The following is a 16,630-nucleotide window of genomic DNA, read 5'->3' as shown; positions in this document are numbered from 1 at the left end:
AGTACAAAGGCAGGGCCTTTAGCCAATGAGGGAGCAGCGTTCTTGGTGACATCACCACCAACTAGTGCAACCTGATATAAATAACACCACCCACATGAAATTGCACGTTCTCCCAGGGAAGTTCTTATGCCCAAACATGGTGTTCCATGCGAGCCCACACTGTTTCGTAAGAACAGTATTTCTAGTTGGACATTATATTATTGTGATATATTATTATATATTGTGTGATGTCAAGTGAAGCATGACCTATCGAATCTGATTGGACTGATTATATTGCACATGATATCAGGCCTTACAACCCGGATAAAATCACTCAAAAGGTTTACAAAACACAGGTTCACTTTACTGGCAAAGAACCCATTACAATAGTGTGTTGTCTATAGCAGTGGTTCTCAACCTTTTCAGTCCGTGACCCCAAAAAGAATTATATTTTAACTGGGGACCCCCACCCTGCACAAGCACTTGTAATTGTAGGAGTTGGCATTACATTTAGTTTGACTCGATCTATTCCATTGTGAAAATAGCAGATCTACATGCTCTGTGAGCATGTAGATCTGCTATTTTCACAATTTTCGGCCTCTAATATATTGACAATTTGACCAATGTTTGTCCTTAAATTGTCACTTTAGAAATGTGCAGAGATACCCTCTATACACTTTACTGTTGTGTGAGAAAACAATGTTAACATTTATCTTGACATCTGGTGACCCCCCAACATAATTTTGGGACCCCTCTGGGGGTCCCGACCCACAGGTTGAGAACCACTGGTCTATAGCAACCACACTTATAAATAAAAATCAAACCTCGGTTTGAAGTGAAGCGGTGAATCTTTATTCTATTAGTTCTAGAGCTATGAACTCTGTGTTCTAGATCTATACATTCTGTGTTCTAGATCTATACTTTCTATGTGCTTTAGTTCTATAGTTTTATGAATTCTGAATGAATGAATGATTTTATCTGGAGGGCCAAATTGTCATGTGAAGCTTGACCAATCCTCAATTCTGCATGCACGGGACATGTACGGGACAGAGAAAAACCTGTTCATTCTGGACTGGAATGACCATATATGGACATGTACGGGACACACAAAGCCACTTCTTGGAAGCGGCTTTCACCGGTCACGAGGTCCTGACCTAAACTAATATTTACTTTGTTTAGTGCAGTGGTTCTCAACCTGTGGGTGACATCTGTGGACCCCTAGGGGGTCCCTGGATGACACTGACAATTGAAGGTATTTTAAGACCTATATAATCCTTCCAAGTCGGCCATTCCACCCATATATAACTATGATTTGCACATAAAACAAAATGCCAGACACCATAAGGATTTTAATGTGGGCAATCCGAGCCCTGTTGACCTCCATAATAAAAAAAGATTGAACCACGTGAACCTTGACTTAGTAAACTGCACCCGAGTTGTCCCTGTTACTTTGTTTCTGTCTACACTCTACACCAAATCTAAAAAAAATATAGCTTGTGGATCTGCCATTTCTGGCACCAAACAAAAAAAGAAATCTATGAAAACGGGGGAGCACTTGCAATGGCTCCTCAGTTTGTTGTCTCTGTTTTCACTCGTATCCGCCTGTGTGTGTGTGTGTGTGTGTGTGTGTGTGTGTGTGTGTGTGTGTGTGTGTGTGTGTGTGTGTGTGTGTGTGTGTGTGTGTGTGTGTGTGTGTGTGTGTGTGTGTGTGTGTGTGCGTGCGTGCGTGCGTGTGTGTGTGTGTGTGTGTGTGTGTGTGTGTGTCTCTCTCTGTACAGCTAATCTCTGGCACTGTTGGACTGATCCCCTGTAGGCCAGAGCAGAAACTCAACCTCAATTTATTCACGTCGGCCTGTGATTATGCCATGTTGCGTGCGTGTCAACTCTAATGCAGTGTGGACAATTGTCGCTATGTCAATGCTTTTCAATGTTTTAGCGCTCCTTCAATAGCCATTGCTACGAAGTCTCAGTGCTCTTGCACTAATAAATGAGTCTTCTTAAAACATTTTCCTGCCGTTTGTTCCCCCCAAGGTTGGTGCCCTGTGCTGCAGTACCTAAAGCCTTTTCTTTGAAGTCGGCACTGATGAATCTCTGTCAAATTATGGCTGATCCGAAAACGTCCACCTCTTTCAACAAATCAACGCCGAGGCTATTATAGCTTCACGCGGGAAACCCGGAGATTTGCCTCCTTGGAAATGGGATCTTTGGTCGATTTGATCCTCGTCGTCACAGACGAGACAAAACTCTGCCTCCTCGTCTTTATCGGGCTGCTCCACGGAGCCGTGCGCTTGAAGACCCTCTCGAACCTGGCGGCCGCGGGCGGCTTCTTCACCTCCCTCTTCTCGGCCTCCGCCGAGAAGGGCCTGGGGCGGTCTTTGGCGGCGGCGGCAGTCTTGGTCGCCGCCCTTCGCAATCTCCAGGAGGCGGTGGTGGAGATCAGCCTCCTCCAGAAACCCGCGCCCGGCGTCCACCTGCGGTTCTTGCCGGCGAGGTGCTCCTCCAGCGCGCCCCTCTCGGCGGCCCAGAGCGCCGCCCTGCGGCTCCACTCGGCCTCCTGCTCCGTCCACTCCTTCCGGACGTGGGCCAGCTGGCGCCGGAGCTCCAGCGTCTCGTCCTGGAGCATCTCGCAGCGCGTGCCGTGCTCGTCCACCGTCTCCTCCAGCCGCTGCTTCCACAGGCCCTCGATGAGCGCCAGCTGCTCGCGCCAGGAGCGGTCGCGGTTGAGCAGCGCCTTGCGGCTCTTGCTCTGGAAGAGCAGGTCGTCGCGCATGGCCACCACCTGCAGCTCCGAGGAGCGCCGCTCGCGCTCCATGTCGCGGATGGTGCGCTCCATGTCCGTGATCTTCTGGTCGGCCGTGATGAGCTTCTCGTCCAGCACCTCCTTCCACAGGCCCTTCACCTGCTCCATCTCGTCCTTCCAGGCCGCCTCTCGCTCGGAGGGCGATGGCGGTTGCGGCGGCGGTGACGGCGAAGGCGTGGGCGCGATCTCGTTGTTCTCCCACTGCCGCCGCCTCTCCGCCACGAGGTTCCGCGGCTCCGCGGTCTCCTGATGCAGGGGCGGCGGTGGTTTGAAGACGCCCAGCTGCATGCCGGTGGGTTTTCTTACGCCGTTATCCTGGTTCGGTGTTCTCACTTTCGACATCTGGTCGTCTTGGTCCCAGTAGATGCATGACTGTCGGACAGGTGAGTAAATGTTGCCGGGGTTCTTGGGGGTCTCGTCTTTTATGCGCCACGCGTGTACCGTGTGACATTTGATGACGTCACCCCTCTCCCCCTCCCCTTCAACGTGCTGTGATTGGACAAGGGTCAGAAGTGGTGGGAAAAAGTACTCAACATTTTTTGAGCTTTGTTTGTTCGTCCTGTGTCTGTCCGGATGGTGATTGGTCAATGGGTGTCTGTTTGTATGCCCATGGATGGATCACATTAGCCAATCTTTAATGAAATAGCACCACTCACTTCACTCTGGGTGTTATTTTTTATGTGTTTTACTTAAGTAGAAGTGTCAAGACTGCAATGTAGAAACACTCTGTTACAAGTAAAAGTCCGCAATTCAAAACCGACTTGCATGAGTAAAAGAACAAAAGGTATAAAAAAAAATTGAAAGTAGCAGATGTATTTACAAATATTGTTCATTTGTAAATATTGATTAATCGTTTTGTGAAGCTTTTTCATCCATATATTTGTTATTTCAGAGATAGTTGCACTACCGGTATGTAATAAAATCAAATAAAATAAGATGTGGACTTCAAATGCATGGGGGGCATTATTAAGGGCCTTTGTGCCATCAAAGAGCAATCTTCAGCCCCACTTTGACTATGAGTCCACGCATGCATATCGCAACGCCTCAAAGGCCCTAAAAACAAGGCTCTAAAGTCTAAACATCCCAAAACACACTAATTAGGCTTCTGCTTCGGGCTCACCTCAACGCTAATCACTTTCTAAGCATGGGGTGGCTCACAATAGCTGACAGAGTACAACATCTTGCAATGGGCCTGGAGTACAAGACACTCTACACCACTAAGATACCCATGTAACTGACTAAATACTGGTCTACAAGATACACTACACCACTAAGATAGCATGTAACTGACTAAATAGGCCTATACTTCCAAAACTATGCATTTCAGGGGGTTTGGAGAGATTTTGACCCCCCCTAAAAACATTTGAGAGGTGTCCCTGTTTTTCATCTCTTGGCAGGGGTGTCACATCAAATTCTGGGCCCTGGGTACAAGGATTCACTGCGGGCCCCCCACGAATGTTCTTCATGGGGGGGTTTAACCCATTTAGACTAGGACGCATTATTACAAATTATTTTGTGCTTTAACTATTGAAAAATAGATCTGCAAGCTCGCAGCGCGCGCTGCAAGCTTGTAGATCTGCTATTTTTTGAAAAATCGTGAAAAGTTTTTCAAAACCCGTTTCTATGTCAGTGGTGCTCAAACTTGTTCATGTGATGGACTCTGAAAATCATATGTATTTGGCCACGGACCCCCTCATCTCAAAATATTTAGTTTCAGGGACCCCCCCAGAAGAAGGATTTGGGTAAAAAAGAAATACATATTTTCAATACATACTTTTCAAAAATAACAGATGTACAAGCTCACAGCGCCACACTGTGAGCTTGTATAGGCTATCTGCTATTTTTCAATAGCTAAACTATAAAATAATTACCCTAGTAACTTTTCCTCCCCTCGTGACGCCACTGGGCATGCAGCCACTTTCACCTCTGGTTTTGGGGGGGCCACCAAAACAAATCAGGGCCACTGGAATCCTAGAACTGGCCCTGATTGACAAATTAGTTAATGGAAGTACTCAGTGGAACTTTGACATTTCTCCATTCACCTCTCCAGTATTTCTCATATTAACACCCACTAGATGGCGCCATTGATACACAATACTCTGCACTGCAGCCTAACGTATAGGCCTACATGGTTTTGAAATTAAAACGATGTTTTGATTTGTTATTTTTTACTCAAGACCCAAGCAGATTTATTATTATTATTCGGATTACTATATTTATTATTTGATTTTGTTTATTCATGACTTACTTCAGAAAACAAAGGAATTGTTTTGAATAGATGTTTTCAAATAATAAATGTATTTTTAAATGTAACAGAAACGACGAGGCCTATATTTATCCACCCAGACACGGGTCCGCGACCCACTGTTTGAGAAACAGTGTGAGCTACAGGTTAGGACACGCCCACTTCTTGACAACCAAACAGAAACGTAAAGCCTGTGAATGAAGCGTTCTTTGAGCAGGAAATGCGGTGTGGGCAGTGGCTGATCACATTTTAACTTTTATTATTTACACCACACACTTTTTACGCACTTTACGCACTCTTAAACCTAGTACTGCGGCTTCATACAATGCTTTGAAACGAGCTCATTCATAATCTATTTGACACATGGTTATATAAAACAATCTGGATATTTTTTTGTTCTAAATAAATAAATCATGGGCAGGAGGAGAGATGCCAGCCAGTATGACCAGGACTTCACCTTCGTCAGTCCGGTGGTCAAATACCTGCTGTTCATATTCAACCTGATCTTCTGGGTGAGTGGGTTTTTATCATCTTCATATTCTGTCAAAAGTCAAAACTGCTCTGGAAAGTCAGTTACAGTGTTATTACATTGCTGATTTAATGTTTGGGGAGGACGCGATTTTCATGACGTCACGCGCACGGGGCTTTACACCTATTTAAGGAGTCAACAGATATTGATATAAAGGTGTAAACAAGCCATATAGTGCTTTCTTGGGTTTAAATCCTATTAGTAGACCTTAATTGTATTTGAACTGTACTGTCCTGTGCTTTTCTTAAAAAAAAAAATCAATCAAACAATCATTGTGGCAAATTAGGCCATTAGGGCAAAAATAAAAAGAAGTGATGAATCACAAAATGAATCCTAAAATGCAGTCGATGCAAGGTTAACATCTTTCAACGTCTCAACTTCAATCTTTCAACTTCAACCTTGTTCATGACCCCAAAATGAAAGGAATAAGGATATAGGTTTTGTAGCAATGATAGAAATATTAGACCTTAAGTGTCGACATGTTTAATAATGTTCTTATCGTATAGGCTACTTTACACTTTCCTTTATTCATTTATTTGTTGTTTCTTTTTTCCCCACATTTTGGAAAATATTGACATGTATGTGGTGCTCACTCTTCCTTGTTGCCCTCCTACCTGTTACCTTTCATATACAGTAGTAGCCTAAAACAGGGGTCTTAAATAGGGGGTCCGGGACCCCTAGGGGTTCCCCAGAGTTACTACAGGGGGTCCTCCAAATCTTTGTGTGATAGAAACTTTTTTTTTCTCCATTTTTTATATTAACCGCTTGAACCCTAGTGTTCATATTCTAGTGTTCATATTCTGAGAACTTTCGCAGCTATTTTCAGCAAAGAGCTTTGGTGTAGAGGGGAAAAAGTACAGAGTGAAAGGTCAAGTTAAGTATTGACGGTTCAAGTGGTTAAATATCTGAAAACACAAATTGACATGAATCCAAAATACACTGATGATTGTGCTGTCAAACAATGAAACTATATGGAATCTATGAACAGGTTGTGGGGGTCCCTGCTTCATCTCTCTCTCAACTAAGGGGTCCTTGGCCTGAAAACGTTGAAGACCCCTGGCCTAAAACATGAATTAGAAGACAGAGAATGCTGCCTTATTAGCTGATTAGTCTGAGACAGATTTATTTGATATGATGTATAAAAGTGTGAAGCTGTTGAGCAGAGAGACAGAGCTTTTACTTTTCATCCTTGTGTTTAGCTTAGCTACTGGTTAATCATTTACTGGGGTGGACTATTATAATAGGCTACTGATTTACTGCTTGCCTGGTTGAGTAGGTTACCCTATACCAGTGTTTCTCAAACTTTCTAATTTCAAGGTCTCCCCTTTAAGCCTGACAGTGTACATAATGGAACCAAATTATCCCGTTAGGGTCCATTTGGTTCCATTTGTAGGTCAATTTAGCCCCCCTTAAGGAACCCACAGAGTCCCTGGAATCCACTTTCAGAACCACTGTACTTTACCTAAAAGTGTATAAAACAAACAAACAAACAAAAGATAACACACAACGATCCACTCATCCCAGACCCTTGGCCCTGCTGGCCCCCAAACTGTGGAATAAACTCCCCATTATTGCCAGCGGCGGCTCCAGAGAATTGGGACTGGGGGGGCTATGGGGGAGCTGGATTTTTTAGAGCAGGGGCGGATTCATTTTGGCAACAAACAATAATGAATAGTACTAATATATGACAAACGTGATTCACTCGCACCTAGGTTATGGATAACTGAACAGCTCCAAATCTGAGGACTGTAGGTGATCGGATAGGGTTTTTGTGAGGCTGAAGATGCTTTCCAGCATAAAAAGTATGATTTTATTGTATGGTTTACATAGAAGTCAGTCAAATATCTTTCACATATTCATATACATTTTATTGATTTATTCCTTAAATATTTTTCATCAGTATTGGGTTTGTGGGGTGGGGGGCTTAGGGGGTGCCAAGCCTTCATCAGGGGGAGCTAAAGCCCCCCCCCCCCCCCTGGAGATGCCACTGATTATTGCAAACTAGCCCTTACCCGTTCAAAGATATGAGCTGATTGAGCTCCGAAATGATGTGCAGTGTGTGGGGTTATGGGATGTGTGCACTGTGTGCACACAGTATATGAGGGATGGAAAGTAACTTTAACTGGTGCTTGCATGATAATATGTAGGAGCATCAATGTAAGAAATACCCGTTTCGTGTAATGCCTACAGAGACACTGTTTTCCCCCCACCCGCCCACCCACCCGCCTGCACAAACACCCACCTGCCTGCACAAACACCCACCTGCCTGCACACACACACACACACACACACACACACACACACACACACACACACACACACACACACACACACACACACACACACACACACACACACACACACACACACACACAGAGCTGGTTAAACATGTTGCCTCATGCTAGATGCAGAATAGATATGCCTCATGCTAGATGCAGAATAGATAGTAGATACACCATAAAAATGCTAATATACAGCATATCATTTGTGAAAGTGACAAACGGGCTTCACAGTTATGTCAGGTGTGTTCATATGCTAATGGTGATGCGATTTCAGATCAATTGCTCCAGCCACTGAGGAGAAACGCTGTTTCAGACAGACACTCAGACATTCGGAAAATTATATGTTTGATAGAACTGCAGACTCACTCCCTAGACTCACCTCTTCAGACTCCTCCGCTGAGAGAGAGATAGAAGCAGGGGCGGCAGTGGCTCAGTTGTAGAGTTGCCATCTTAGAACATGGAGGGTTCCCGGTTCGATCCCAGCTAGGCTCCCCCAGAGTTACAGTAGTGTGGAAGAGTCCTTGAGCAAGACTCTGAACCCCTAGTTCATACATGGGCAACTGGTGGCCCGGGGGCCACATGCGCCGTGCGGCCCCCACCTTCACTTAATGCGGCCCGCCGGTTAATACCGGAATACTGATATATTATTGATTTCAGCTGTTACAATTCCAAACATGACCTGCTTTAATTCCGTCAGTCTATATTAGTAGCTTAATGACTAGTATAGTAGTATTAAAATGTATATATTTTTTATGTCCAATGTATTTGTATTTAAGTTCATAAAGTTAACATGAGTATATAACTAAATGCGTTTGAAATTAAATCAAAATGTTAATTCAGGATTTCAATTCAAAAGAAGCAAAAATAGCCGATCTACTGCGATGTGTTTTGAGCTTGTAGATCTGCTATTTTTGCTTCTATTGTATGGTGAAGGTGGAAATATAGTGGCCCTCACCATCATCAAAGTTGCCCACCCCTGCCCTAGTTGCTCCCGGTGAGCAGATTGGTGCCTTGCATGGTTTCCTCTGCCATCGGTGTATGAATGTGTGTGAATTTAATAAATGTGTGTGTGAACGGGTGAATGTAATGAATGTGTGTGTGAATGGGTGAATGTATTGCGCAATCTCTGTAAAGAGCCTTGGATAAAGGTGCTATATAAATGCACCATTTACCATTGATTTAGCATTTAGGGACCCCTTATCTGAGCGAGAGATGAAGCAGAGACCCCACCTGCATATTTTATACAATTGTATTGCAGATTCATCTTTTTAATAGATTTCATAGACTTGTTTGACAGCACCATCATCAGTGTTGTTGTGTTGGATTCATATTCATGTTTATTTTCAGTCATTCAATCACTTAAACTGTCAATACTTAGTGTGCTTGTAGTGTTTGTAGATTGGCTTGTAGATCAGCTAAAAGATGCTGAATTTCAATGAAAAAAACAAATATCCTATCATCAAATATTTGACGGACACCCCTGTAGTAACTCTGAGGGCCCCCTTGGGGTCCCGGACCCCCTGTTGAAGACCCCAGGTGTGTATGGATGTTGTCAGCAAATATACAAAAACAGGGTGTTAAACAGTAACCGTGCACTCGGCTTTAATAAGCGGTAGGATTTCAAACTATGCAAAGGTCACGATTATTATGTTTTCCTCGCGTCGCTCGCGTCACATGACTGCGGATCATAACCTCTGGAGTTTTAAGGAGATTTCTGTGACTCGGAAAAAACATTACTAGAGCAGATCTGTGCTTACACACAATGAGCTTTGCATTGCTGAGAGTCTTTGAGATTTAAACTGCGAGGAACCACAATTGCTAGACGGAGCAAATACTGTAGGCCAGGGGTCTTCAATGTTTTCTGGCCAAGGACCCCTTAACTGAGAGAGAGATGAATCAGGGATGCAGATTTTCATCGATTTCATAGATTCATAGACGATCGACATGCTCACAACGCCTCGCAACACGAGGCATTGTAAGTAGTCAGTGACACAGTTAGTGACATCATGAAGGTGTACGTACTCTTTGGCTTACAGGGGGACTTTTTTTTTTATTATTTCCACGCAACAACTCTAAGGTGCATTACTAAGCACCCTGGCCACAATATGACTTGCGGTTGGTTCTAGCGGAAGTGTCGGAAGTGCTGTGTTTAACGGAAGTTACGTCATACGTTGTAGTCTTCTGTTGAAATTCTCACGGCGGAAGTTGAACAGTCTCTGCCTGATATTGTCACCAGGCTTTTCTCTTCGCAGATGAGTAAGCCTGGCTACGCGAGGCTAATTACTAAGTAAGTTCAATGTTGAAAATGAGTGCTATTCCCCTCTAACTACTTCCTCTGGGGTCCCCCTGGAACCCCCCCTCCCCCCAGACCCCAGTTGGAGAACCACTGCGTTGATAGCTAAACAGTCTAAAAATGAGGAAACAAGCACCATTAAAATCACGAAGTTAAATCTAGCTGGTGTTCTTGAAATAACTTCCAACAAACAACACCCTTTAAAACCAGGGGTCGGCTTCCGTTTTGACATGAAGTGAACTCTAAAAATGAGGAAACAAGCACCAATGAAATCAGGAACTTAAATATTGCTCCTATTCTTGAAATAACTTTCAAGAAACAACACACAATTTAAACCAGAGGTCAGCATCTTTTTGACATGAAGTGCCATGTTTTCTTGATAATTCAGTGTGCGTCAACATTACGTTTTATTATGACACATCAACATGAAATATTTTCAACTTGCTTTGATTGCCCATATGAATAAAAAACTAAATGGGATTTTATTCAAAAGACTATGACTAAAACAACATGAAAATGTGCTGTTGTGGTGACTTGTCTTGGGCATGACCTCAGAAAAGTGGGCGGGGGTTTTAGGGGAAGTGGTGTGTGTGTGTGTGTACCGTGGGATCTGTGTAAACAGCAACCTCGGTAAAATTCTCTGCATGATCATCAATCACAGAATTCTACATTTCCTCACAGAAAGCAACGTCCTGAGCAAATCACAAATTGGCTTCCTACCAAACTATCGTACAACAGACCACATTTACACCCTCAACACCCTTATCGACAACCAAATAAACAAAAACAAAAGCAAACTATTCTCCTGCTTTGTTGACTTCAAAAAAGCATTCGATTCAATCTGGCACAAAGGTCTGATGTACAAACTGTTGGAAAGCGGTATCGGGGGAAAAACCTATGACATCATAAAATCAATGTACACAAACAACGAATGCGCAGTTAAAATAGGAGAAAAACGCACAGACTTCTTCCCCCAAAGCCGGGGAGTTAGACAGGGATGCAGCCTGAGTCCAACTCTCTTTAATATATATAAATGAATTGGCAAAAACTTTAGAACAGTCTGCAGCACCAGGCATCACCCTAGGCAAAACAGAAGTCAAATGCTTACTCTTTGCAGATGACCTGCTGCTACTGTCTCCAACCAAAGAAGGACTGCAGCAGCAACTCGATCTCCTGCACAAATTCTCCCAGACGTGGGCCCTTACAGTAAACTTAACCAAAACTAAAATCATGATATTTCAAAAGAGATCCAGCCGCCAAAACCAGCAATTCTTTCTAAATACAATCCCATTAGAACAAACAAAAAACTACACCTACCTTGGCCTAAACATCAGCAGCACAGGAAACTTCAACCAAGCTGTAAAAGACCTGAGAGACAAGGCAAGAAGGGCTTTCTATGCCATCAAAAGGAACATCAAAATAGACATCCCAATAAAAACCTGGCTAAAAATACTGGACTCTGTGATAGAACCAATTTCCCTCTATGGTTGCGAGATCTGGGGACCAGCCGCAAACCAAGACCTTGAAAAATGGGACAAACATCAGATAGAGACCCTGCACACAGAATTCTGCAAATCAATTCTCAGAATTCAGCGGAAAACACCAAATAATGCATGCAGGGCAGAATTAGGACGATACCCTCTCATAATCAAAATAAAAAAGAGAGCATTCAAATTTTATAACCACTTAAAAGAAAGTGACCCAGATGCACTTCATAACAAGGCACTCACACACAGAGAAACCCTAGAGAGATGCCCCCTCAGCCAACTGGTCCGGGAACTCTGTACACAAACACAAGCAGAGCCACCAGACAGACAATTCACCGGACTAAACCAAATTATAAAACAGCAGAAAGAAAGCTACCTGACACATTGGAGAGAAGCAACCCAAAAGCAGAGCAAACTAGAATGCTATTTGGCCCTAAACAGAGAATACACCATGGCAGAATACCTGAGCAAGGTGGCCGACCCAAAACAAAGAAAAATCTTGACTAGGTACAGACTCAGTGAGCACAGTCTTGCAATCGAGAAAGGACGTCACAGGCATACCCGGCTCCCTAGAGAAAACAGACTTTGCACCCACTGCACACAAAATGAAGTGGAAACTGAGCTACACTTTCTAACCACCTGTCCGCTGTACCAAGACATCAGAGACACATACTTCCCACAGATCATAACCACCCAAGGAGAGTTTCAAAATATGACCAATGACGAAAAACTCCCATACCTGCTGGGGGAAGTAAAACAATGTGCAAACACAGCAGCAAGATTTGTGAGCTGCTGTGATAAGAGAAGGATATCAAATGGAACCCAACCACCTTAAAAACCATTGTATATATCACTGCTCTGCCTGCACGTTACCGTGATGCATGAAAACTGTTTTCACCTGTATATATTCTGTTCTGATTGTATTGTATTGTATTGTATTGTGTACACTTCTGCTTTGGCAATGTAAACGTATGTTTTCTCATGCCAATAAAGCCCCTTGAATTGAATTGAATTGAAATTGTGTGTGTGTGTGTGTGTGTGTGTGTGTGTGTGTGTGTGTGTGTGTGTGTGTGTGTGTGTGTGTGTGTGTGTGTGTGTGTGTGTGTGTGTGTGTGTGTGTGTGTGTGTGTGTGTGAGATGTGTCAGTACGACTGAGCGTGTGAAATAAATGAGTCACGAGTCATGAGTCACTGCATGCTCAAAGAGAGAGATTGCAATTCATTTCTTGCTATTCCTACACCGTCATTGATTGATTGAAGCATTTATATGGAAGTTTGCATAGGAAAAAGTACAGTTTCATGACGCAGGCCTAGAATTTCGTCTTTTTAGGGGCAAGGCCACTTGGCCTTTTTGTGTTGTCCGTTTTTTGATGGCACAAAGGCCAAATGCCAGGGCAGGAAGGCCATCAAATAAAACAAGGTTTAGTCCATTGAAATAATTAACTGAATTTAATTGAATTTAAGGGTTAAACTTACTGCATTGGTTTAAAGTTGAGGTCTTCAAATAGCTGATCTCACAACATGCCGATGTACAGGGGTCATCACCATGTCAGCTTGTGATGGACATTTTGATAAATATTTTATTTTTGTCACGGACATCTAACTAACTGTCCAATCATTTTACTAAAGAACATACTGTCACTATCATCATATTTGGCAAAATGGTTGAAATTTCAGTTCCTTAGTTTATTTCTTTTTCTCAGTTCTCTGTCTGTTGGAAATGTCTCATCAAATGATGTGTGGTTTGTCCGCAAGTTCTCTTTCTTCACCATCTTGCTGATGTGACAAATACTTGACAGAGCTCCATCCAGTTCCATCTATGGTACACATTAGGCCTACGAATAGTGATTTTTAGTCAGGGGTTGACACTAAGGTCTCAGAGGCACTTGCCTGTCGGGCAAGTACAGGTCATGTTCTACTTGCCCAAGGTCATGCCCACTTGCCCTGAAAAGTAAACCGTCCGTTATAAAGGTACGATTTTAATTACTGCTCGATTTAACACTTATTTCTTTACTTTCTAAGGCTGTGCGATAAATAATGTCATGCCTCAATACCTCCAAATACCTACATAGCTATGACTGAATATGTCTATGGTTTTACTCTTCTTGTTACATTCCACAGAGCAGAAGACAGAGCACGCTGGCCATGTTCAGGTGTTCAGACAGATATCTCGTGTTGTGTTTATAGACGGTTGTTGCGTTCCCTCTCAAACAAGCACTTGCCCGGTCGGGAAACCTGAAAGCAAACTCCACCTGCCCCAAAGTTTTAGTTACCTGCCAGGGGCAGGTGGGCAAGCCTTAGTGTCAATGCCTGTTTAGTATTCGAATTATAGTCGAATATTCGACAGGACTGGCCAAACTGGCAAATATTAAGTAATAGCCGGGGACCCACAAGCCCAAAAGCTCAAGGAATAGGGTAGGACCTGTGATTTTCTGCCGTACTTTTTTATTTCTGTTTTATCTATTAGTTTGGTCATTAAGGTCCACAGAATGAGAGTCCTGCTCTGCCGGAAACATCGCGAAAAAAAGTTATGGCCATTTGTATAAATTGTATATTCACTGTCCCATTGATTCCACTAGAACTATAAAAAAAACTGCTTTAAGTAGCATGTGAGGGGTCAAACTAGGGGTTCTTCATGATTTTGAATCCATTGCAAGCATTTGTTTTGTATGAAAAACATTTCTTGGGTTAACTTTCGGCAGCCCAAAACTGTGAAAAGTGGAGAAAAAAATCACTTTTCACAGTTTTGGGGGGCCTAAATCTATCCCAAGGAATGTTTTTCATGCAAAACAAATGCTTGCAATGGATTCAAAATCATGAAGAACCCTTAGATTGACCCCTCACATGATAATTAAAGCAGGCTGAATATACAAATGGCCATAACCTTTTTTCGCGATGTTTCCAGCAGAGCAGGCCTCTCATTCTGTGGACCTTAATGACCAAACTAATAGATAAAACAGAAATAAAAAGTACGGCAGAAAATCACAGGTCCCCTCCCATTTTGGTGACTGGGTCCCCGACTATAAGCAAGAGGCGAACATTGTGAAAATAGCCGATCTACATGCTCACAACGCCTCGCAACGCGAGGCGTTGTGAGCATGAAGATCTGCTATTTTCACAATATTTATCTGTGGAACCGAGTCACATTAATAACTACAATTCCAAGTGCTTGTCAGGGTGGGGGTCCCCAGTTCAAATATGTTTATTTTGGGGGTCACGGCCTAAAAAGGTTTGAGAAGCCCTGGTATAGAGCATTAACAAATTCATCCACCAGGGGCATTGACAACTCATTCTTATGACTTCCTATCTAGCCAAGCTTTATAAACTATATGTTTTTTGAAAGAGAAAACAATAAAAAAAATATTCGACAAATATTCGACTTCGGTGAACAACGTCGAATAGTGACTTTGATATTAAAATATTCGATTCTTTGGTGAATGCCCTAGTACACAAATACATAAGGCTTCACTTCCTTCTAGTAGTCAAATGATTTGTGGTTTGTCAGAAAGAGTCTTTTCAAGTTCCCTTTCTTCACTATCACAGCATCGTTTTTGCAATTCATTGTCCCATCAACACATATTGTTGCCAGACCCAGGGGGTCGGCCTACAAAAGGCTTTGTCGGTCTGTCGGTCGGTCGGTCGGTCCCTCTTTTCCTCAGTGTCCCTCTTTTCCTCAGTGTGCCTGTGTTTGCCTCTGACTGCTCATCTGCCCCTCCCTTCCCTTGCTCGGCTGATTGCCTTGAGTGCCGTCACCTGTACAGGACCAGCTGAGTTGAGTTGGCTGACGAGCTGCTGACACTATAAATTCCTCAGCCCATCTACAAGCTCAGAAACATTTCCAGCTGCTCAGCCTATACAATCCTGTGTGTTCATGTGTTAGTTCAGTGCCATACTAGTGAAAACACCTTATCGTGGTGGGGAGGTTTGCGTGCCTTAAGGATCCCACGAGCTATACCAGCTGGAGTCTTGCACTCCTGCCAGCGTCACGCTTGGCGGACAGGTCAAAGGAGAGAGGCCAGACTAAGATTGATCCACCCCCCCCCCCCCCCCCCCTTCCTTGCATTCTGATTTTCATTGCGGGTCTGGCAGAACCAGGTGACCTGGTCTAGTTTTATTATTTCTTTGTCTTTTGCCAAACTCATTCTACTGATCTCTTGTCTCATTAGTTGTGGTTGAAAGATAGTAGTAGCTTAACCCATTTAGAACGGGTACACATTATTGTGTATCATTATTTTATGCTTTAACTAATTGAAAAATAGCAGATATACAAGCTCACAGCGCGGCACCAAGTGCCGCGCTGCAAGCTTGTAGATCAGCCTATTTTTTTTTAAATCATGAAAATTAGAATTTTGACCCGATTCTATAAGTGTCTTTTGAATCCTTCTAAGGTCCTTCTAAGGCTACTATGTCAGTGGTTCTCAAACCTTTTCATGGGAAGGACCCCCAAAATGATATTTATTTGGCCACGGACCCGCATCTCGAAATATCTAGTTCCAGGGACCACCCAGAAGCAAAATTTTAGTTACAAACGTTCGCTTTGAAAATACATACCGGTATATTCAAAGATTTGCACACATTTTCACAACTTTTTCAAAAATAGCAGATCTACAAGCTCGCAGCTGTGAGCTTGTATATCTGCTATTTTTCACTGGTTAAAGCATTCAATAATTCTAGGCCTATAAACAGGTAACATTCCAGTAAAATTGATATGCTGCCAGGGTCAATCCTGTGTCAATTCACACAAAGTGAATCAAGTGTTATACTGTATGTTGATGAGAAAGACAGTGCGTAAGTGGTGTGATGTAAGGTATACCAGTGGAACAAGTATTAGCAAACATTACTTCTCTCTCTGTCTTGTCTTGCATCCTCGCCTGATACAATCATGTAGTCCAGGGGTTCCCAAACTTCTTTGGCTCAGGGCACCCCTATAAATATTATCTTCACCCGAGGCACCCCTACATTATATTCATAATTTTCACTCCCAACACCTTTATATTTATGCCATATTTGAGCAAT

At 43.1% G+C, this 16,630-nt stretch overlaps 1 protein-coding gene across 1 annotated transcript in view; it reads left to right on the top strand.

Annotated features, from left to right (window-relative positions):
* Positions 1-5,260: 5,260 nt before the first annotated feature.
* Positions 5,261-16,630, top strand: part of tspan33a (tetraspanin 33a) — a 34,245-nt gene continuing 22,875 nt past the window's right edge. Inside the window, exon 1 of the mRNA XM_080754101.1 lies at positions 5,261-5,536. Coding sequence (XP_080610227.1) covers positions 5,438-5,536 — 99 coding nt within the window. The 5' untranslated portion in view covers positions 5,261-5,437. The remainder of the gene's footprint in view (positions 5,537-16,630) is intronic.

The sequence above is a fragment of the Nannobrachium achirus genome (assembly GCF_963921795.1).
Source record: "Nannobrachium achirus genome assembly, chromosome: 23".
Lineage (NCBI taxonomy): Eukaryota > Metazoa > Chordata > Actinopteri > Myctophiformes > Myctophidae > Nannobrachium > Nannobrachium achirus.
Note: the sequence above shows the minus strand (reverse complement) of the source record. Positions and strands in the feature narration are given on the sequence as shown.